At 44.0% G+C, this 22,338-nt stretch overlaps 1 protein-coding gene across 16 annotated transcripts; it reads left to right on the top strand.

Annotated features, from left to right (window-relative positions):
• Positions 1 to 321: 321 nt before the first annotated feature.
• On the top strand, positions 322 to 18,449 carry LOC115345879 (carbohydrate sulfotransferase 5-like). 16 transcript variants are annotated; one of them, XM_030025380.2, is made up of 8 exons: positions 322 to 498; positions 580 to 749; positions 1,812 to 1,940; positions 3,267 to 3,410; positions 3,697 to 3,778; positions 3,912 to 4,017; positions 4,910 to 4,954; positions 16,931 to 18,449. In XM_030025380.2, exons 1-8 carry the CDS (start codon positions 357 to 359, stop codon positions 18,138 to 18,140), a joined length of 2,028 nt encoding a protein of 675 aa, XP_029881240.1. In that variant the 5' UTR covers positions 322 to 356; the 3' UTR covers positions 18,141 to 18,449. The 16 variants fall into 16 exon arrangements, with proteins under 16 accessions (XP_029881240.1, XP_040982114.1, XP_040982122.1 ...); XM_041126180.1 differs by lacking the exon at positions 1,812 to 1,940 and having other exon boundaries at positions 331 to 498; XM_041126188.1 differs by lacking the exons at positions 322 to 498; positions 580 to 749; positions 1,812 to 1,940 and having other exon boundaries at positions 17,008 to 18,449.
• The last annotated feature ends 3,889 nt before the right edge of the window (positions 18,450 to 22,338 follow it).

The following is a 22,338-nucleotide window of genomic DNA, read 5'->3' as shown; positions in this document are numbered from 1 at the left end:
CGCTTCCGGCCGGGGGCTAGAGGGGCGGAGCTGTAGCATCCGGGCATGCAGTCAGCTGGCGGGTGCGAGACAAGCGTCGGCTGCGCCCAAGACGTTCCTGGGCCGCTGGAAGACGCATCGTGGGCTGCGCCGCCGCGGCAGGTGCCCCCGTCTCCGTCCCGCCGCCGTTCCCGGGCGCTCTCCCGCCTCGCCGCAGTCGTCGGTCCCGGAAAGCAGCGGTACACGCTCATTGGCTGGCGCCCCCGTTCTCCCCCCGCCCCCTCGGCGACCTGACGCGCTGATAGGCGCGGCGTCCCGTCAGTCTGGTGCCCCGCTGTTGCCAGGGTGAGTGCACGGGCTGGGGCGGGCGGCTCCCGATGGCTGGCGTGGAGCTGTTCTCGCATCCCGCGCTCTACACGCGCTACCGGGCCGGGCTCTGCTCCGCCGCGGCGCTGGCGCTGTTGGTCATCACGGTGCTCACCTATGTGCCGCCGCTGCTGGTGGCCTACCGCAGCCACGGTGAGCGCCGCTCGGCCCCGCGCGGCCCGGCCCGGCCCGGCCCGGCGCGGTCCTGAGGCCTCGCGCTGTCTCTGCCCGCAGGTTTCTGGCTGAAGCAGAGCGCATACCTGGAGCAGCCCACTGTGCGGTTCCGGTACGAGGTGCTCTTCGTGGCCACCATCGGGCCCGGCCCGGACAGCTTCTTGGCGTGGAGCACGTTCCCGGCGTTCAACAGGCTCCAGGAGGACCGGCTGCGAGTCCCACTGCTGTCGGTAGGCCTGCCCGGGGCGGGCCCGGCGGCGGTGGTGGGGAGCGGGGCTGGAGAGTGGGATCAGGGGAGCGGCAGCGGGCCAAGGGGATGGCTGTTGGCGGCGCCTGTGAGCAGGCGGCCGATGATGCACTGCTGCCTTCAAGGAGCAGCAACTTCATGCATAACCTTGTGCCTCACAGCAAGACTCGAATGGGGCATGTGAGTTTTAATCAGTCCAGTCTTATTCCCTCTCAGTGTTACAGAATCATAGAATCAGTTAGGTTGGAAAAGACCCTTAAGATCATCAAGTCCAACCATTAACTGAACACTGCCAAGTCCACCACTAAACCATGTCCTTAAGACCACTGGTGGTTTGCATGAACACATCAGTTTACTTTCTCAAATTATTTGTGCTCCCGCCCCCCGCCCTGCCATACAGCTTATCATGATCTGAAGTTTGCAGGGGTTGCTAGGTAGCCCCTGATTCTGAAAGCAGGTATGTGCTTTCTGATGCACATGGTGTCTACCCTAGAGCCATTGTTCCTTCTGGGATTCAACAGTGACCGTTACTTTTCTGCGTTGCCTCTGTTATGTTTGCAGATAGCAGAAGTACTGGGCATTTGTGGCACAGAAGCTTTGCAAGCCTTGGCTCACAACCAGGAACTGGCATAGAGAGGCCGTTAAGAGGCAGGCTGCAACGGCAAGAGGCAAGCCTGACCATCAGTCACACATTCACACAGGATCTGACAGAAGATCCAGCACTAAGGCATGCTTTGTAGCATGCAGGGGAGATGGTTGGAATGGCATAAGACAGAAGAGACCTTGAAGAGTCTGATGAGCTTTCCCTCCCTGGGGGGCATATAAGACATTGTGTAACAGACAAAATTGCAGGCTTCTTGCTTGTCTCCAGTCTTGTGTTTATAAAGTCAAGCAGCTTTTTATTGCTTTCCTAACTATGCAGCTTATTTGCTTCCTTAGTATGTGCATGCTGCAGTTGTGGAGATCCCCTGGGGTTTTAACTTTTTTGTCTTTCTTTCTAACAGAAGTTCCCATCTTTAAAAAAAATTCTTACTGATTCTTTTAGACTAGAGAAGAAGACAAAAATCAAGATGGCAAAATGGATCAATTGCATTTTAAATTGGAACTTCCGCTGCAACCTACAGAGCATGTAGTTGGTGTTCAGCTGATTCTACTCTTTTCCTACAAGCTTTATGTGAGCATTTTTAGTTTTGTTTGTTGTGACATATAGACCCAGTGTAATATTCCAGTAGTGGTTATGCAGAGGATGAAAGAACCTTTCCACATTTGAAATTCTTATCTAAAAGATTTATGTATTTTACTAATAAATATTTAATTTTCTCTTCCTCTGCTGGGTCATTCCTAGTCTAGCTCTGTTGTGTGTTTTGATATGTTTCGTTAGATTTTTTTTCTTTTTTTTTTTTGAAGCTGTGTATTCTCTTGGGCTGTAGTGCAGCACAGAGGACAGAGATGCACAACAGTGGATATCAGTGTGGGTGGCATCTGGAAATAACTGAGAGTCTTGCAGTAGGCAGAAGGATGTGCGTTCTTACATACTGCTGTGTCTTGACATTACCAGTTAGTTTTCTGAGGTGGAGGTGCAGGCTGTTGCAGCAGCCTAAAACTCCATAGATTTTGCTTACTTAACAGCTCTTGAAGCAATGGTAATCATCTGCCAGGATCTTCTGTATCTTGTAAGTGGGAGGGGGAAGAAGGTATTATAGGGAGACAGGAAAATAAAATTCTGCTGCCATTGTATCTCAAGTGACAGTGTAATTAATACCTAAACACTAGTGCACAGAGAACCCATGGGCTGTGTTGGATGCAGCCACAGAGACAAGAAATAGTTTTACTAGGGAGATTAGGCTTAGTTTATCCAAGAGACTCTTGCTGATTGCAGATGGACAAGTTAAGAAGCATAGCTGTGTGGTGTAGAAAACATTCTTAAACCTATGAGGCCCAGAGTAAAGGCCTGACCGTCCTAAATTTGTGCTGAATTAGGTCAGTGATTAGTATCACAGAGAGTTCTGACATTCACACCACCTTTGTTTTATAGTAAATGTGAAAATTTTCCTTCAGAACGAGTGATTGATAAGGGGTAAGGAACTTCCTTGTTTGGTCCTTATTGCAGAGCAGGAGTCCTTAGCTGGCTTTGACTGCTGAGTATTTTAAATTGTGTCTCCAGTGAATGTATTTAGTCATCTTGCTGCTTTTCACATGTTATAGCAAGTCCAATCCATCATTAGCCACGGACTGTTGGACTTCACTGAATTTCTTGTGGAACTTTGGTTTATAAAGTTAGTTAACTAACAACTAAGGTAGTTCACTTAAAAAAAAGTTAATTCATATTTCTTATTTGGTGTTCCCTTGTTTAGATGAATGTGACGATCTGAAACTTGGGAGTCAGAAAAAAATCAAATCCATGCAGAAAATCTGTAGATACAAAGAGGTAGAAAGTGTGTTGTGTTTCCTCCCACCCCCAACTTGCCTAAATTCTTTTTTCTTGTGTTCATCATTTCAGAGAATGTCAACACTTGTGATGCAGAGCATGGCTTTTCTTCAGTTTTTTTCTCCTGTGCCAGGGTCTCAGCTCTATATGAATGGAGACCTAAAATTGAACCAGAGGCAATTACTTAACCATTGTGGACTGGATACCAGATACAATGTGAGGAAACTTTTTTTCCTTCCCCATCCATTCCCCCCCCCCCCTTTATCCTCCTAGTACCATAGGTGACACCCTAATTATTTGTACTCATGCACAGAGTGGAGCGTAGAACTTTGGAACTGGTGTTTTCTTGTTAGGCTGAAAGGTGGAAGAGGTTATTCTGCCAGAATGTTCAGTCTGATGTTTATGTGCATTCCTTCAAGGGCATTGTTACTTTGCATAAGAAACTCAGTAGAATTACTTTCTTGAAGAGTGGACAAATAATGCAAGTATCTCCTTGTAACAGGTGTCTGTGGTCAATGGCACAAGTCCTTTTGCAAGTGACTATGATCTAACAAACATCATTGCAGCATATTGGGATAGAAATGGTAAGCCTGAATGTATAGCTGCGAATTACGGAACAGCAGTAGTTACCATATTGGCAGCTATTCTGTGAGGATTTGAGTTCTGTATTAAGACTGAAAAGCCCCTTAACTTGGATGTTTCCTTTCGCCATTTTAGTGACAACAGTCTTTTCGGATCCCAACCCTGTTTGGATGACTGGAAGAGCAACAGATACACCATTTATCATTAATGCTACTATTCATTACCCAGTGGAAGTTATCTTATATCCTTTGAAAACTGCATAAACTGTGATATAACTAGGTTGCATTACCTGGGCCTTTACATGTAGACCAAATTAAAACTTTTTGTCTAGACTTGTTGCTAAACTTTTCCTTTGTTAGCCAAGCAAATGCTATAGTTCTGGAGTTAACTGAATACCCATTTGCCTGTTCCTCCAGGTGGTTCTGCTTGCATAACCACTTTTTGCCTTTCTCTACTGGGAACCTGTGTTGCTTTTCAGCCTTACTAAACTGGCTTTTAAGGCAATTTCTTAGCCATTCACACTGAACATTCTTAGTAAGTCTTGCTTTGCTCCTGCAGCACCTGCTGTCCCAATCTGTCATGGATGCCACTAGCAAAGCATGATACTGTATTCTGTGACCTAAAGCAAATCATTAGAAATCTGCATGCAAGGTAAGCTCACCAAATAATAACTCCCGCAGTAGATGTGGCAAATCCATTACATGCGCAGACAGACCTGATTTTTTTTTTTTTTTTTCCCTACAAAACAATTCATCATTCATTATGTTCTTTACTCATTTTCTCAGGCAAGAACAAGCCTGTGATTAAAAGAATCTGTATGGAGCACACTTGTTACGAGGTTTGTTTACCTGCCTGAATATTGCCAATAACTACTTTCTGGTGAGCCGGGGACGAAGTAGGCACTTTCCACAGAATTGGTTTAAATGTCTTCTAGGACAGATGTTCTCTGCAGCTTTTGTTAAATACTACGGTAAAAGGCTTTTAGGAGTTTCACTGGCTCAAAGGCTTTGCATTTGGCACACAAAACTGATGTCTAACAAGTTTTGTGCCTTTCCACCTCTGAGTTCCTTTGTGTAGTTATTGCAGTGGTAGTATCAGAAGCTTCTTCATTAACATTCCTTGACTTTCTTTAAATATCAGCCAGGATTTTGGGAAATTATTAAATTTGCCTGGATCCAGTATGTCAGCATTCTCCTTATCTTTCTTTGGGTGTTTAGTAGGATTAAAATGTTTGTGTTCCAGAATCAGGTGTTGACTACAACTCCAATATCACCAGTTCTGCCGGTGTCTCCAGTTCTGTCCTACAAACAGCACCAGTCCTGAGGAGATGCCTGAGAACACTTTAAAGAAATGCAGTTCAAAAATAGATACCTGCTTTTATTCTGTATACACTTTTTACTTCAGAAGATCAGAACTTTCTAAGTATGTTCCAAGTATGTTCTGTTCATGCTCCCTTTTTAAAATACATGTTCATTCGTCTGTTTCTCTGGGAGGACTGCTTTTGGACTGAAAATTTTAATACTTTTGACAGTTAAAGAAGAACCTAGTTATTTTTTTGCAACTGGAACACACTTCAAAGACCAGTAGAAAGCAATGAGACTGCTTTTGCATGATCTTAATTTTGCTAAACCTTGAAGACTGAAAATAATATGCTAACAGTAACAACTATTTGTACATGAGTTTATGTGCACTATGAAAGGAAAAAATATAAGGAATGTGAAAAAATAGATGGATGAGTTAAGGTCAGAGCCACACTTCAGTAACTGTGGCTATATGTTATCGGCTCACCGATTTAGTTACTAAATTGGAGGATGGATAAATTCAAGGTTGATGTGAGAAACTGGGTTGTGGGTGACAGTGACTGCGAGGTTTGCACAATCACTTACTATTGGCATTATTCCTGTAGCACTAGACCATTAGTTGTGAATTGGGAAGAGTAAAACAGAGAAGCCTGGTATTTATTTAAAGAAAACTAATTAAAAAGCTACCAGAGAAGCTTCAGAGTTCCAAAGCAAGTGAATAATTACTTTCAGAACTTAAATGATAACTCAGAACAGATAAAAAGTAAATAAATTATAATCACCCGGTAAGCACTGAAAGACTATGTCCCTCATTCTTGATGGGGGGAGTGGTGGTAGGGAAGATTACTTAATTTTATTTTCTCTTTCTGGGCTTACTTTTTATGCCAAACAAGCTTAAAAAAGAAAACAACAAAATTTCCATTATGTTTTCAGTTTTGTAGTTAAGATTTAATTGTAGCAAAGCACTGTTATGGCAGGAGAGAGTCTAAAACAATTCTGGATGCTAGTTAACAAAATTTTTAGTGTCTTTGGTTCTCTTGAACTCTTAAGATGTGGTACAGCTATGAAATGTGAAAGCACAGCTTGTACAGCAGTACCCCACCTTATGGCCATTGTCCTCTAGAATTCAACATCCTGGCAGTTTGGAGACCTGCCTATTCCTTTTTCATTTCTCCTTCTCAAAACGGCCAGCTTCTTTCTGAACTTCTGTTTAAGCTTATTTTAAACTTCGTAGTCTTGCTGCTTGCATTTTTCCCAAGTTTTACATGCTGGATGGACTTCAGCCTGTTCTTCAATGCAAGTGAAACATTAATGTGGGGAGCCCTGTCTTGGTTATTCAACGCATTTTTGTGCATGTGAAACTTAGGTGTTTACATGTGAATTGTAAATTATTGCAAGGAGCATTTGTTGTATATACATATATGTATTTTGGTTGGAAATCTCCAGTTTGCTCTTTGATCTTCGAAGTCTGTACCTGGCAGCCTAGGACTACTGATAATTGGCTTTGTATCAGAGCGCACAGTCAAAGCAACTGTCTACTGCTTTTTAGTGTTTCTAGGTGTTACACAGAATGAGCAAAGGGGCCCGTGAGCTTCTTTCCTCAATATCTCAAGCTGATGTACATCTGGTCTGCTGTAGTCCCATCTCTTCTTTCTTGCAGTGGTGAGAATGCTTGTGTGACTGCATGAGTTAATTCAGGGAGCTCATTATGGCGAAGATGATCTTTACCAAATATAGTCACTTTTGCAGACAAGTCAGTTCCCTGAATGAACTTGGTATGTGTCTGCACAAGCATTAGGGTGGGCATAAGCAAGGGATAGAAATCTCCGGAGAGACCACAGAACCCCATTTTAAGGGTTTGAGCTGTTGTACTCCCACAAAAATGGAATGCGTAACAGTCCTCTAAGCTGAACAGAAGCCTGTTTTTAAGGTAGCAACTGGAACATGAAAGAGGCTAATGCCAGATAACAACAATAATACTGGGAGACTCCATTATCCCTATCTCACTTTTCTCTCCTATTGTATCCTTCCAGATTAATTTATGACAAATGACTCTGCTCAGAGCAACAGTTCAGTGAATGCACGTGAGGTAAGAAATGGTCGGGTTCAGGAAACAGAGAAAAATATCCATATGTTCTATTTGCCTTTAGAAGGAGAAAGCTGGAAAAAATCCTCTACAGTAATTTAAGAGGAGAACTATTTAAGTTAAAAGGAGGAAATCAAAAAAGAATTAATGCTTGCAGGTGGCATGTAACTGTTGAGTATGACATAGAGCAATCGCTCCATTTCGTTTGAAAGAGGTGTGTTTCACAACTGGGACTAATAAGTGAATGCAGTGTAAAAGGAGCAGTAAAGGCAGATGTGACTACAGCAGGGGGAAAAAAAAAAACCTGTGATACCTCCGCTGTGGTAACTTCCTGGATCACTTTTATACTGAGCATAGTTCTTGCTTCAGTTCTGACTCCTTTTTCAAGCTTGGAGAGGCATTCTACTTCTGTAAGTAACCAAGCAATAGAAAAGAGGTAGGATTTTACGGCTGTAGCAATAAACTGAAGTACAAGGGAAAAAAAACACCTGAGAATCCACTGCAACTAGCATTAAAAGGAGCTTTAGGTAGGAGGAGTCTTTCTTGGAAGGCTCTCTGTAAGGACTCTTCCTTTAGCTTGCTAAGCAACAGAGAGAATGAAAAGACAATACCACTGCAGTCCGCCACAGTGCTACTACACAGGTCTTCTGTGTACACATACACCAGAGAGCAAGCTAAAGGCTGTTCCCTGAGGAAGGACACAGAGGCACGTTAGGATTAATCAGATTTGTGCGAGTGGCTCTGTAAGGGGAAAGTAAGTCGTTGGTGGAAAGTCCTGTGTGTAAACAGAAGTGGGAATGTGGACGTGTAAGAGCCGTACGTCGGGGCGTTTTACGGGGTGATGCTAGGATGAAAGAAAGCACCTCTGTGCTTATTTCCGAGCTAACCAAGCAGCCTGTTTGTGGGGCAGGACGTCCCGCTTCTCGCACGAGGCCGGCAGGATGCGGCCGCGGCGAGCACGGCCCCCCGGGGCTGCGGCTGGGCCGGGGGCGGGCCGTGGGGCCGCCCGGAGCGGGGGGCGGCGGGCGGTTGTGGCAGGCGGGCCCGGGGCGCTGGGGAGTGCCGCGGCCGTGGGGAGATGCAACGGGACGGCTCCGGTGAGCCTACCGGGACCGCGCGGGCGTTTGCAGGAGGCCTCTCCGCCGTCTGCTGGCGACGGGGCGGGCACAGCTGCTCCGCCGTAGCCGGTCCCGCTCGAGCGGCCGGGTGCTGGGTGGTCGGGTGCTGCGCTGTGCTGTGCTGTGCTGCGCTGTGCTATGCTGTGCTGTGCTGCGCGGCGGGGCGGGGCGGGCGGGCGGGCCGCCTCTGCCGGGCTGCGCCTTTGCCCAGGGATGCGCCGGGTGCGGGGCGGATCGGCTCCTTCCCGGGCTCCTCCCGCCGCCCCGGCGCCTCGGCCACGTCTGAAAGCGGCTCATTGTCTCTGTAGGCAGCTGGGATCCGCGGCGGTGCCGGGAGGCGGCGGGTAGGTACGGGCGGGCCGTTGGGGGTGGGGGTGTCCCACAGGGCTCATCGTCCCGGTAGGCGACCCGGGCGATGACAGACCTTTTTTTTTTTTCCGGTAGCTAACAACGGTGTTTGTAATCGCTTGCACTACCTTTCAGGGGATGTTTTTGAGCCGTGCGCTAACGCTGCGACTCGTGCTGGTGAAGTAGCGGCAATAGCCGGTGCGGCGGGCACCGCGGTGCCGATGTCGTACCGTTCCGAGCTGGGCGTTGCTTGAGGTGTAGTCAGTTGTTGACAGAGGTAAAGCCGTTGAAAATCGCCCCCCCCCGCCCCGAGAACATGGCTGATTCGGGTTAATGTGGTTTCCTTTGCTGGAGTTAGGTGGTGAAATCAGGTGCTTTAGAGAACATTTCCCGTCGTTCCGGGAAATGCCTTCCCATTTTTCTACTATGTCCAGCCTCTGTTTCTAGGTGAAAGTGACGTACTGGACCAAAGAATTTGTCGTTATTTCTTAGTTGCAGTGGTTGCTTCAGTGGGGCACACAAGGCACCCCTCAGCCCATTCGTCTTCAGACTGTTTGAATTTCAGGACACTGTTGTACCGGTGTAGGCAAAGACTCAAATAAGTGAACAGCATTCAGTTACTGGGAGTGCCTCTTTGTCACCCCAGTTTTGCCATCCTTAAAAATAGTAAAAATTCCTAACAAAAATTGCAACCGACCAGACCTCATTTCTTGAACACCGGTGATTCTAGTAGCTGAAAACACTTTGTGATCTTCAGCTGCATTGCATGGAGAAATAGGTGTTGTAGGGCTATGCCTCGACACTGCCATTTGTTCAGGCTGGACAACTTTATCTAACTCCAGACAACATAAAGAAAAAAAAACCCAAGCCTTTTTAAAATAATTTTTATGGCCATATCATGAAATCTGTGGTATGCTTCATTGTATTGTAAAGTATTTAAGCCTGATGATTACCTGGAAGCGACTCTTCCAATCTTATTTTCCACTAGATTGTAAAAGGAAGTACGTTTTCAAAAGCTAAATTAACACAATCAGCTGAAATGCTAATATAATGTCAGAATTCAAAATGTCCGATTACAGTACATTTTCTGTACTTTTATTATTTCTGTTGCAGTTTCACTGTTGTATTAAAACAGTTAAGGAGGCTTATTAATTTTTTGAACTATTTAGCAATGATTAGCTATTGGAAAGACTTTCAACTCTTTTTGAAGTACCAGTGGTTATAGAAGGCACCATCCAAACTAACTTTTTCTTTCCCCATTCAAAGACCAATCTGCATATTGTTGGCCATACAGTAAGCTTTTGCCTTGTGAAGATGTGTCATTTCTAGCTGTGGAAGAACACTGGAAAGTGACGTTTTGTCGGCTGCATGATTTGTTGCAAGGATTACTAGTAATATTGTTGTGCATTTTTCTTGGACCAGCTTTGTCACATTCCTGAGTTTCACTTTTTTGAGAGCGAACTATGTTTCTAATGTTAGCTCATAGAAGCCATTCTGGTGGTGGTTGTACTGGTGCAATGTCTTATAGGTGAAGTATGTAGTGAGTAAACTTCTCCATAAAGTATAGTAGACCTTCAGGTGACCTTTGCTCTGTTTATCATGCCATGCACAAACATTTTCCTATTAATTCTATAAAATGCATGATGACATTTACAATTATCATTCTTTTCACAGTCAGTACTGAGGTGTTTTGGTGAATTGTAAGTACATAAATGATGCTTATATTTAGCTCATATGATTGCTCTGAAAGTCAGCATTTAGTGTATGACAAGCATACAGGACAAAATAGTTTTTGGCTAGCAAAAGGTTGAGCACATAGTATAGCATTAGCTATTCTTTTTTCAGTGGAAGGGAACAATCTGGGAAATTGAATGTATTTTTGCATTTTGTGGAAGTTGAAGTAATTTCTGTGTAATCTGTAGAGACTTTGGCTTTAAAAGTGCTGCATAAACTGTTTTAAATGAAAGTGTGCTGGAAATTTTCTTGGACACAAAATAGCCGGGGAGACTTTGACAAAGACAGCTAAGATTCAGTTGCTCAGAAGTCCTTTTAGGGGAGCAGGTACTTGTAATTCTTCTCTCAGTTGTTTTGCTTTATGCCAGCCGGATTTTTCAGTCTTCCTGCAACAGACCCAGACCTGTTTGTTCTGAGCGAATCTTTCATCCCAGCCTTTTGTCCCAAGCTCAAAGAGAGCCCATGTTTCTTTACAGCTCTAATGTGAGGCACTCCCTTTCTGTCTTTCTACAGTCTTTTTAGTATCCCAGAAAAAAAATGAGCAGCATAATAGGAGGGTCTTTTTTTTATTAAGCTATAAAGTTAATTTTTGTTAATTTGCTAGGTGTCTTCAGGTTGAATTCTGTACTGAAAGGAAGTTTACTCTGCAATTGTGCTCCTTTCAGGGCTGACCTGCAAAAATCTGATTACTTGATTCCAACATTACTTGTGTTATGTGACAAACAAATAAAAGTCCCCGAAAGCAAAAGCTAAAAGGTCATCCACTGGACAATTTATTTCTTTCCTCTTCCATTCTTTTCTACCATTCTGGGTCTGAAAAGCGCTCTGTTTAGAAAACAAGCTTTCTGGGATCAATACGACTGCTCACTGTATTTTTACACTGCCTGGTAGAACTGGATAGCTTTCAGTAGTGTGTCTAGTCTCTTGGCAAGCAATGGCAGATGCTAGTGGCCCTGCAGCTCAGCATTCCATCAGAGCCAGTTTAAGTGATGAAGAAAATCATTGTTCTGTTGGCCAGTTTGTATTATTAATTTCCTTTGCACAATATGTAAGAATAGTTATTCTGGGGCAGACCCGTTTTTCATCTAGTCCAGGATCTTGTTTCCATTAGTAGCCGCTAGTGCACGAGCCCAGTGACAGAGCTTGACTCAGGATTGTCAACTAAACCATATGTGCAGATGCTTTTCAGATAACATTTTGAACACTTGCATTGGCTTGTGAAGAGATGATTCTGCCTCAAGAATTCGCTAGAATTAGACTTTTGATTATGCTACTGTTTGCCAGAGCTCTCCCTGAAGAAATAGTATCACAAAAGAAGTAATACTACTATCACAGAAAAGGAATAACATTGTAACTGTTACTAAAATAATTTATGCTTAGCGGTACTCATTATGTACAAAAGCATGTATTGTGGTACCACCAAGTATTGCAATACTTCAGACGTCTCAGCTGAGAGATGCGAAAGCTGTCGGAGTGCTCTGTGCTGCAACGTGATGTCCCTCAGCCTGTTTTTCAGCCTCTTGTAGCTCCTTCGCCACTTCTGGTCAGTCTGATTTCATGCATCAATGAAGAGGTGCTTGCTAGAGGGTTTTGTCGCTGGGATGGCAGCTGAAGTGGCAGTAATACTAGGGCATCTGGCCCCTCTAGTGCTTCTGCCTTTCCCCCCATGTTTTTAGTCAGCAGGCCTGCTCTAGTCAGGCAGGTGCAGACACAAGGAAGCACTGCTGTGAAGCAAAGGAGGAAGAAAGGAGGTGGGAACAAGCCCCTTTTTAGCTCTCCTGAGGGGAGCTTGGGATAGGCAGGTAGGGCTGCTGAGCTGTAGGCAGAGGAGGGCACTGGCAAAAAGAGAGGCCAGGCAATGCAGAGCAGGTCACAGACTAGTGTTTCACCTACTAAGGGAGTTTTGGCAGATTGACTTTCTGTGCTGAAAGAGTGAGCTTGCCTAACAGCACCCTCTGGTGAGTCCTGCAATGGAATAAACAGAGGATCAGAGGGAGCATCCTTCATCACAAGGCTCTGTGCCTCACAATTAAGGCAACGATATCATGTAATCTATTCAGTATATTTATAAATATATATATGTGTGTGTGCATATTTATTCGGCTACTTTATGAGAAGGTGACTCTTCACGGTATTCAAGAGCTGCTTTCTGCCTCAGCTAACTTGTCAAAAGTCTTGAAAGAGCTTGGTGGGTTCTAAAGTTGCACATTAAAGGGGTGTAAGTTTAACCCGGGCTGAAAGCACCTTAACTGCAGAATGCAATTGCAAATGGTAAAAGGGTGTTTACATCCAAATAGAATTGCACCTGCCCAATGTGAGAAATGCAGAAATAAAAGGCACTGTGTACAGAGAAAATCCAGTGAACTAGATGTGTATTTGGCCTCATGCACTGGAAACTCCCTGAGAGAATACTCTTACAGATGCTGCATTTTGTTGTGTAATTATTCATTTCCTTGTGGTGTCTGCATGTGTGCATATTCCTTAGAAACATCCCAACTTTCCCAAAAGGGCAGAAGATGAATCTTGAATACTGAAAATGGGTATGTACTTAGTGCTTTACTGTGATATTGCACTTTTTCTTGCAGTTTATATCATACTGAGGAGTAGGCAAATACTTTAGCTACAGTAATTTTACATATTATTTGTAGTGCTTATGGTGGGTCAGACACAAATTATGGACTAACATGCATGTTAGCTGGTTTTTTGTTGGCACAGTATTGTCTGCAACAGTGCTTGGGTGGGAATCAGAGTGAGGAGAGGACCAAGAGGCAGTCAAGGCAGATGCTAATTAAAAAAAATGGCTTTTGGTTTGACACCTACATGTTTTTATTACTCACTCCCCCACCCCTTGCCAATAAGGTATAAAGAACAGTTAGTGTTTGCATTTCTGCAGAGTGATCATGATTGCAGTGGAGCAGCAGTTCTGTGTAGCTGGAGTAGAAACACGAATTCTTTAAAAAGCATCATGGGTCTCTAAAAGCTATGTGATGGGCTAGACTGTGAGAAGCTGCAGAATGCAGTCAGTGCAAAAAATGGCTAATGTTTTGCAGACAAGAAAGAGATTTGAGGTAGTTATGGCTGACTGGCTTTCAGGCATAGAATCTGTTTCAAGAAAACTCCTTGAACTAGCAAACACAACTGCTCTTCATTTTTCCTTAGATTCTTTCATCACCTCTGTTTGGCAAAGTGTCAGTGCAGGCTGCCTGATTGCTGATAATCCTCACAGCATAGAGAAACTCATAGATGCTTCTGGTGACATAATATGCAAAAATTCAGTATTTGAACAAGGCAAATTTTATCTATGAAGAATGGCCATGCTGAATTACACCAAAGGTTTATCTATCTGCTCTTGTGCCTGACAGTAGCAAGTAGCAGATTGCTAGGGAAAAAGTTAAATAATACAGGAAATGTGATTTCTCCGAGTATACCTCCCAGATGCAGGCAGATAACTTGGGCATCTACAGTTTAGGGAATTGCTAAGCCACCAGCTGTAGCCTCATCTTTGCATTTAGCAGTCCTTGAGAGGCTCTTCTTCCATTAATTACTTTCAATTGATGTAATAATTTGTTGAACTTTTATATACTCTTGCTGCCACAGTATTTTGAGGCAGAGTTTCACATTTTTATAGTGCAGTGTACAAAAAGGTTTTGTCATGAGTGATTCTTTAATTGAATTCTCCCGATTTTCCTGTTTTGAGCGGTCATGAGAGAGTGTTTTTGCAGTTGCTCTTTCCAGGCCAGTTGTGATTTTCCTGTCCAGGGAGGCTGTCTTCTAGGCTGTGGAGTGACAGTCGTTTCAGTATTCCTTTTACAGAAGTCATTGACTGTCCTTGTGCTTGATCTTTACACCTTACTGTATTCTGCTATACTGTCTTGAAGATTCCTTATTGTGGGCAAATTAGCACGCAGAATGCGATGCTCTAAAAAAAGTCATTGGTCACAATCAGGAGATCTTAGAGCTGTGCCGAGGGCCCGATAATTCCATAGTTAACATTTCATGGTTTATTGCAGTACCAAGGTATCAGTTTGTAGACCAGACTACACCTGTCATTCTTCAGTTCCCTTTAAAGTACAGCTTTCATATTGTACAGCAAAACACAAAAGCCAGCTTGCAGTGTATTTGGTCCACAGACACCCCGCACCCCCATCCTACTGCCAAAAATTGGTGGCATATTTGTTAGCTGTCCAGACACTATTGCCACAGCAGAAAGAGGAGACTGGGCTACTTTTTCCATGCTTGTCTGCCTGGATATATGAATAGCGATTTGAGTGAATGTATTGACATCTGGGTCTTGTGAAAAGGTATGCTCATTGGGACTATGCAAGAGAGGCTATGGGGAACATGGGTTTCATCCCAGGAGGTGCCATTGCGGTCACATGTTACAGATATTTGTGCAAAGTTGATGAGAACGTGGAACCACTGGAGAAAAGGGCCTTGCCTCAGTGGGCAGCACAACCACTAAAACCTTGGTGATAACCATGGTTTTAGACATAAATAAATGCTGTTGCTAAGCTACAGAAACAGATTGTATGGTGAAGTAGGGAACATAATAAAACAGTAAAAAGGCATTTTTACCTGAGTGGGTATAAACTAGAGCAGATGTAAAGAGTATACAGAACTTTGCTTCCAAAGAAGAGCAACGAAGCTGGTGAAGGGTCTAGAGAACAAGTCTTAAGAGGAGCGGCTGTGGAAACTGGGGTTGTTTAGCCTGGAGAAAAGGAGGCTGAGGGGAGACCTTATCGCTCTCTACAACTACCTGAAAGGAGGTTGTAGCGAGGTGGGTGTTGGTCTCTTTTCCCGAGTAATAAGCAACCAGGACAAAAGGAAATGGCCTCAAGTTGCGCCAGGGGAGGTTTAGATTGGATATTAGGAAAAATTTCTTCACCAAAAGGGTTGTCAAGCACTGAAACAGGCCTGCCCAGGGAAGTGTTTGAGTCACCATCCCTGGAGGGATTTAAAAGACGCGTAGATGTGCCACTTAGTGCCATGGTTTAGTGGTAGACTTGGTAGTTTTAGTTTTACGGTTGGACTCAATGATCTTAAAGGTCTTTTCCAACCTAAATGATTCTGTGATTCTGTATCTTACAAGTGAGAGATGGTACTTCGGCAGAAAAAACTTCGGGAAGCAAGTTAGTACCTTACTCATTTGCATTACTCTCCTTATAAGACACTGTATGATACTGAAGGTATATGCATTTATTGACTCCTTTTTCCTACTCAGCTCATATTTCTGCTGTTTTTCTTGGCTTACAAACAAAAGTTTAGTAGTAAAATCGTGTTCACTTAAGATAGAACGCATTTCTTTATATTGTGAAGAAACATTTAAGCAGTGGCAGGAGCCGAAACTGCCCATTTCTACTATCTCTTCTGTTTGACCATTTGTTTCAGCTTTTGGTACTAATTAATAGACTTTTTCATGTTTCATTAGGCTAGCACTAAGAACTTAATGCATTTATTATGTCAGATGAGTATGTATCTATATTCGCTCCTCTGCATAGTTTACTTTCAAGAGTCCAGAGTGCATTGATGTATGTACCTTTCACTGTAACAAGAAAAAAATGGTCTAAATGCAGCTAGATAGCAAATGCCTATATGTAAAACTCTGGAGATGATCTTCATACACAAGGATTCTAATTTTCCTAATACTGTGCCTGCTAACATATACTGGCTGCTTACAAGTGGAATCTGCAAAAGTGAGAACACAGAGGGGTAGGTGCGAAAAACCTCTGGTAGAAAGTTGTGAGGAGTGCATGTGGCTTGAACTTTAACTTCAAAGTAAAACAGAAGTCTCTTGGGGTTGACATGCCTAAAATTTTCCAGGAGTTACATGCAGACTAATTCTAACTCACAAATGGGTAATGCCTTAAATGCAAACTCAGGGGGTTCCATCATGGGGTATATGCACTCCAGCCCAAAGACATGTCAGCTGCTTTTTCATTGTAACATCTGTGGCCAGATGCTTCTTCAGGTTGTGATTTTTCATCCATCTCCTGCAATTTGGAAGATAGAGGGTTGTGCACAAGCATCAGTTGCTGTAGCGCCCTACCATCACCTCTACAGGGCACAGTGCTCACGTTAGATAAGAAGGTGATTTTTATTTCAGTAGCCGCAGTTACTGATGTTCCTGTCTACTCCTTTAAAGGGATAGAAGCCCTTGTAATGTTAGACTGAAATGGAAATACAGTGAATTGATTCAGAAGGTTTTTTTCCCTCAGAAGTATTTACCAGAATTCAAGTTGAGGGCTTTGTGTATTTTGTAGATTATTTTTTTTTTCTCCAACAGTTGAGCTGCATCAACCCAAGGTTTCCTTCAGCATCAAACATTTGCTCCAAACTAATTTCTGCTGTGATCTTGCTGTCATGCATTACTTACTTTCAGTTTCCGACACCTGTCACCTGCAGATGATCGTCTCTCAGTGCCGCTAATTAAGGAAGCAAAATAGTGCCAAATACATACATGCATATTTGAAGAAAGGTTTTACTAATGCAAGAGTTTGTATTGTGTAAGTTTATCATTATTGTGCCACAGGAGCAATGGCTCACCAGCATTTTCCTTCTCTTTTTCAGCTTTTTTTATTTCTTTTCCTCGGTGAGAATGGCAAGGATTCGGATTCCTAGCACAATCGTTATACTTTTTGTTACAGTTCAGACTGGATTCTTACTCTTCATGTATGCCCGGTACAGTAACTTCATGCCTCAGTCTGAGGAGAAACCATCTCAAGTCCACATCCTCATTCTCTCCTCCTGGCGGTCGGGATCTTCTTTTGTCGGTCAACTTTTCAGCCAGCACCCCAGCGTCTTCTACCTGATGGAGCCCGCGTGGCATGTGTGGGTTACGATGTACCAGAACAGTGCCAAGGTCTTGCACATGGCAGTGCGGGACCTAGTCAGGTCGGTCTTTCTGTGTGACATGTCTGTATTTGATGCTTACATGCCTTGGAAAAGAAACTTATCTGATCTTTTCCAGTGGGCAGTGAGTCGGGCTCTGTGTTCAGCTCCTGCTTGTGACTCCTTTCAACGTACTGATATAACCAGTGAAATGGCATGCAAGACTCTTTGTGGACGGTACCCATTCAGCAAGGTGGAGGAAGCCTGTAAGACTTACAGCCATGTTGTCATCAAGGAAGTTCGATTCTTTGACTTGAAGGTCCTCTACCCCCTTCTCACTGATCCGTCCCTGAATCTCAAAATTATTCACTTGGTCCGTGACCCCAGGGCAGTCGTCAAGTCACGGGAACAATCGGTCAAAGCATTAGCCCGTGACAATGGAATTGTTTTGAGTACCAATGGCACTAAAGTGGAAGACAGCAAATACAAAGTAATGCAAGAGATTTGTAGAAGTCATGTTCAGATTTATGAAACAGCTACTCTAAAACCACCTAATTTCCTTAAAGATCGCTATTTAATGATCCGTTTTGAAGATCTGGTCAGAGATCCATTATCAGAAATCTCAGAAATGTATAAATTTGCAGATCTTAGTTTGACCCCCATGCTCAAAAGCTGGATCTATAATATCACACATGGACAGGGACCAGGAAAAAAAAAAGAAGCCTTCAGAATCACGTCTCGAGATGCAGTTAGTGTTTCACAGGCCTGGAGAAATGTTCTTTCCTTCCAGAAAATTAAGAAAATACAGGAAGTTTGCAAAGGTGCCATAAATATGCTTGGCTATCAGCTGGTGGATTCAGAAAAAGAACAGAGAGATCTGTCATTGGATTTAGTATTGCCAAGACGACAAAATCAATTCAGTTGGTCATCATTTAATCCAAAGCACTGAGACATCATTATTGAGAGATCCTGGGGGTGGGGGGGTTGTGTAGATGGCTGAGTATTTGTCTACTGTGCAGCATATAGGTAATTTGAAAATCCTTGGCTGGTAAGTTTAATTATCTTCCTGTCTGCTGTTTTTCTGTAATGGAAGGAGGTTTTTTTCTGAGTTTCTTACACCGCAAAAACAAAAAAAACCCATTGGAAATGCCGTGAGATACTTGTCAGATTGCAAATTTACAGCTGAGCTGCGCTGTTCTCAGCATTGTTTTAAAAATATAATTTAAGTACTTTCTATTAAAAGATGAATTGTCAAAAATGTCTTTGTTCATTCATAATAGTTGACTTCTGTCTGTTTTCATGCTTTAAATATTTAAGAATCTCAGTTCTTAATTTGTATAAATGGAACAAAGTAGAAACTAAATTCCTTCACTTTGTTCAAGAATCACTTGACTTTCTTCTTTTGCTTTAAAGTTGTTGTGCAGTTGTGTATTTTTTTAGGCTTATCTTGGTGTTTTAAATTTTAACATAAAAGTTCTCCAAGAGCTGGGGCAGCTGCAGCAGTTCTGTTGTAAAAGGCTTAAGCAGGAACTTCGTTTGTTGATAGATTCCTTAGTGCTTTCCCTGGAATGGCAAAGTTTGCAATCAGATACTTGAATGCGATGTTGGCATGGAGTGCTAAACGCAAGAGATGAAGAAACTTTGAGTGGAATTACTGTGGAAATAGCTGTTAATGCCGCCCCAATCATGCGTTCTAATGCTGCGACACAGAGTAGGCACATGCTTGCTTCTGCAGCGCAATTCATACCATTATCCTCTCTTTTCAGAACTACAAGTTGTTAATGAAGATAGCTGAGAAATTTAAGGTGCCTTGGAAATCTGCATAAGATTATACTGCTCTATGGAAGTGATCAATTCAAACAACTTTGATAGCATAGACAGATACCTGTGTATGGGGTTTTTCTTTGTTTTTATTTTTATTTTTTTTAATACAGCATGTCTCAGGATGGACAGTACATGTTTGGTCCATACCAGATAATCCCGTTAGGGCTAATTGAAGAATGTCGTGCTATAGCTTATTTAGGATGAGCACAAAAGCTCCTCAGTGCCACTGCTGTGATCTGCTGTAGGAGGAGGTGGATGTGCCTAGCGCTCTAGATGCTGGGAGGTGGGCCTGTCGATGCTGTGTCTCCTTGGGGGGGGTTCTCTAGGGCCACACCCATTGCTGCTGGAAATTTTCCTAAGTGTTCCCCAAGCTATCGTGGGGCCTGTGGAGCCATATTTTTTTGTCTTGGTGGCTTTTCCAGGGACTCTGAGATTGTGCTGTCATCTCTGGTGCATTCCTCGGTTCTTCAGGGCCATTTGCTTACTCCGGTTATCTGGGGCTTCTTCCCTGTGTCAGGGAATCTGGAATTTTTGGGTGGGAAGGGTATCTGGGCTGTTGTCTGTAGCCCAGGAGGTCTTTTGGGCTCCCCAGTAGAAGCGAGACATGGACATACTGGAGAGAGTCCAGTGAAGGGCCACTGAGGTGATGAAGGGACTGGAGCATCTATCACATGAGAAAAGCCTGAGAGAGCTGGGACTGTTCAGCCTGGAGAGAAGATGGCTCGGAGGTGGGATATCTTAGTGATGTATATTATATAAATACCTGAAGCAAGGGTGTGAAGAAGACGGAGCCAGGCTCTTTTCAGCGGTGCCCAGTGACGGGACAAGAGGCAGTGGGCACAAACTGAAGCACAGGAGGTTCCCTCTGAGCATCAGGAAACACTTTTCACTGTGCAGGTGACAGAGCACTGGCATGGGTTGCCCAGAGAGGTTGTGGAGTCTTCCCACCTTGGTGATATTCAAAACTCATCTGAATGCCGTCCTGGGCAGCTGGCTGTAGGTGGCCCTGTTTGAGCAGGGAGGGGTTGGACCAGATGATTTACAAGTGGTCCCTTCCCACCTCAACCGTTTTGCAATTCTGGGGTCACTACTGTCAGTCACATCCAGGGCCCTTAGCTACCACAGGCATGAGAAACTTGCCCCAGGCCTCAAGGTTATCCAGCGCGCCTGCTGCTTTGCTCCAGCCGCAGTGCTCGTGAAGAAGAGGTGCAGGTTAATTTTGCACTTGCAGGGCTTTTAGGGCTCAGTGGTCGTGTTGGGGCAGGGTTGAGTGGTTGGGTTCTTTGGAGGGACAGTTTGAGAGGGCATTTGAAATGCCCTTGCAGGGTGAAGTGAGGCAGGAAAGAGGGAGTTAAAGTCGGCAGGGGAGGGGGACTGCCCTGGGTTGGAGTGCTGTGTGCATGTGGGTGCCAGTACCTCTGCTGCTGTGTGTGGCTGTCAGTGTTGCAGGAGCTGTGGAGGTGATGGGCTTTACTATGCCTCCCCCAGAAAGCTCTGGCTGACAAAGTTATGCCACAGCAGAGACTGCAGCCATCAGCTCCGCTGGGCGCTAATAATGACTAGCACAGGCCTTGTGCTGTACTGAGTCTGAGACGTCTTAGCTTTCCTTCTCTTGTCTGTGTTGAATGAGAAGGCGGATAGGTGAGAGGGTTGCTTGTTCCCTCTTTCCACTTTACGTGTGTTTTCATGCCAAGTAAGACAAACACTTGTAACATTGCAGTGTCTGTCTGTGCTGCAGTTTCCCTGAGGAGTACTATCTGCCAAAGGCGGAAGACATACGGGTGCCTGAGCGGTTAGGTAGCTTGGACTAGAAATGCTCACGATGTGGTTAATAGGCTAAAAACGTGTCTAGTTTACATCATAAATATTTCCTCATCTGTAGTGGGTTACCCTTGTTCTGGACGCTGTGTGCCATCTTCTGGGTAGCGTGGATAATACAAACATTTGTTGGTACTGCACATGAATTAGCGCTCACAGTGTGACAGGTAGGTTCAGTGGAAGTGCAGCTTAGTACAGTCGTATGTATCACTTCTTGCATATGGTCACATTTGAATGGTGGCTAAAACCAAGCTCATAAACAGTAACTGTAAAGTGTCTGTGAGGTGTCTTACAGTTCAGCTGCACTCACAATTGAAGGGCAGGTGTTTTAAGCTGTGGGCAGAAGTTCCTTGGCTTCTGTTTACTGTTTTCCTGCTCACATGTGCTTTGGTTTTTCTTGTGTAAAACAGGGTTTGGAGGTTTTGTGCATTTTTTTGTTCAGAATTTCTTGTTGAGGATTTCTCACTCAGGTGTTGTGGTTTATTTAATTTTGTGGGACTCAGTATTTATCAGTCAGGATTTACAGTTTACACATTTACTGCTGAGGGCATAGGTTTTAAAATCTAGCCTCAGCCATAAATTGTAAAGCCCCAGCAACCATCTGGGTTCTGAGATTTGCAGTTTTTCAGCTAGAGTTCAGGGTTTACAGCTTATTGTTAAATAGACAGGTCTAAATCCTGAGATAATAAACTTTGGGCTATTGATCCCAGAGAGAAAGGCACTCACACTCCACAAGGTATCAAATAAAATTCCATTTATTGAACGCCAGAAGGAAAAAGAGGTTAGTATGGATAGTTCTGTGTCCTTCAGATGCTGGGCACTCTTGATTTGCACAGAACCAGAGGGACCTTCAATGAAGGCACGGTGTGTTGTGCAGATCCCTTCTGTAGGGAAGTTCCACGAACATCTTGATCTTTAGAGCTCTTACAGCATTTTCTTAGAAGAAAATCATTCTGTTTGTCATTTCTGTCATCAAACAAAAGGATGTTCATGTGGCAACCTGCTGCTTCACTTTACTATAAAGATGTGCAGGTGCTGTAATCACCAGTGCCAAGTGGGAACTGCCTACAGTCTCCTTTGTTACAGTTAGCCAACTAAGCTTATTTTGTTAGCAAGGGATATGCACAGCACAACACAGGCTGGAAGGTGAAGCTATACGTGCAGCATAGTACAGCTCAGGCCTGCATCTTCTCAGGTTAACTGCTATGTGTATCACTAGCTCTTCGATCATACAGTAGTCGTCTGGTTAGGGTCACTACAGTAACCTTCCAACCACCCAGCATTCAGCTCTGTGCTCTGATCCGAGGCCTCAGTTTGCTATGATGCAGGAACGACGCACTGAGTCAGACTGCTGAGGTGGCAGGCGACCTGAAAGCTGTGCAAGTTTCTTGCAGAGTCCTAGTCAAGGGATAGGGCAGAGGAACAAACGGGTGAGGTCAGGGGTCTTCCTCTCAAATACCAGAGCTGAATCCTATCCCCGAAGGACAAAGCAGGGGGGGGAGGCT

The sequence above is a fragment of the Aquila chrysaetos genome, chromosome 9 (genome assembly GCF_900496995.4).
Source record: "Aquila chrysaetos chrysaetos chromosome 9, bAquChr1.4, whole genome shotgun sequence".
In the NCBI taxonomy this organism is placed as follows: Eukaryota; Metazoa; Chordata; class Aves; order Accipitriformes; family Accipitridae; genus Aquila; species Aquila chrysaetos.
This window is presented reverse-complemented; position numbering and strand designations above follow the sequence as displayed.

What these genes read in the sequence shown, in the direction of transcription:
- LOC115345879 (XM_030025380.2), top strand. Translation starts at nt 357, where the DNA reads ATGGCTGGCGTGGAGCTGTTCTCGCATCCCGCGCTCTACACGCGCTAC. An exon ending in TGCGAGTCCCACTGCTGTCG is followed by an intron (nt 750 to 1,811) that starts GTAGGCCTGCCC and finishes TGATTCTTTTAG; the next exon opens with ACTAGAGAAGAAGACAAAAA. An exon ending in AGCATATTGGGATAGAAATG is followed by an intron (nt 3,779 to 3,911) that starts GTAAGCCTGAAT and finishes TCGCCATTTTAG; the next exon opens with TGACAACAGTCTTTTCGGAT.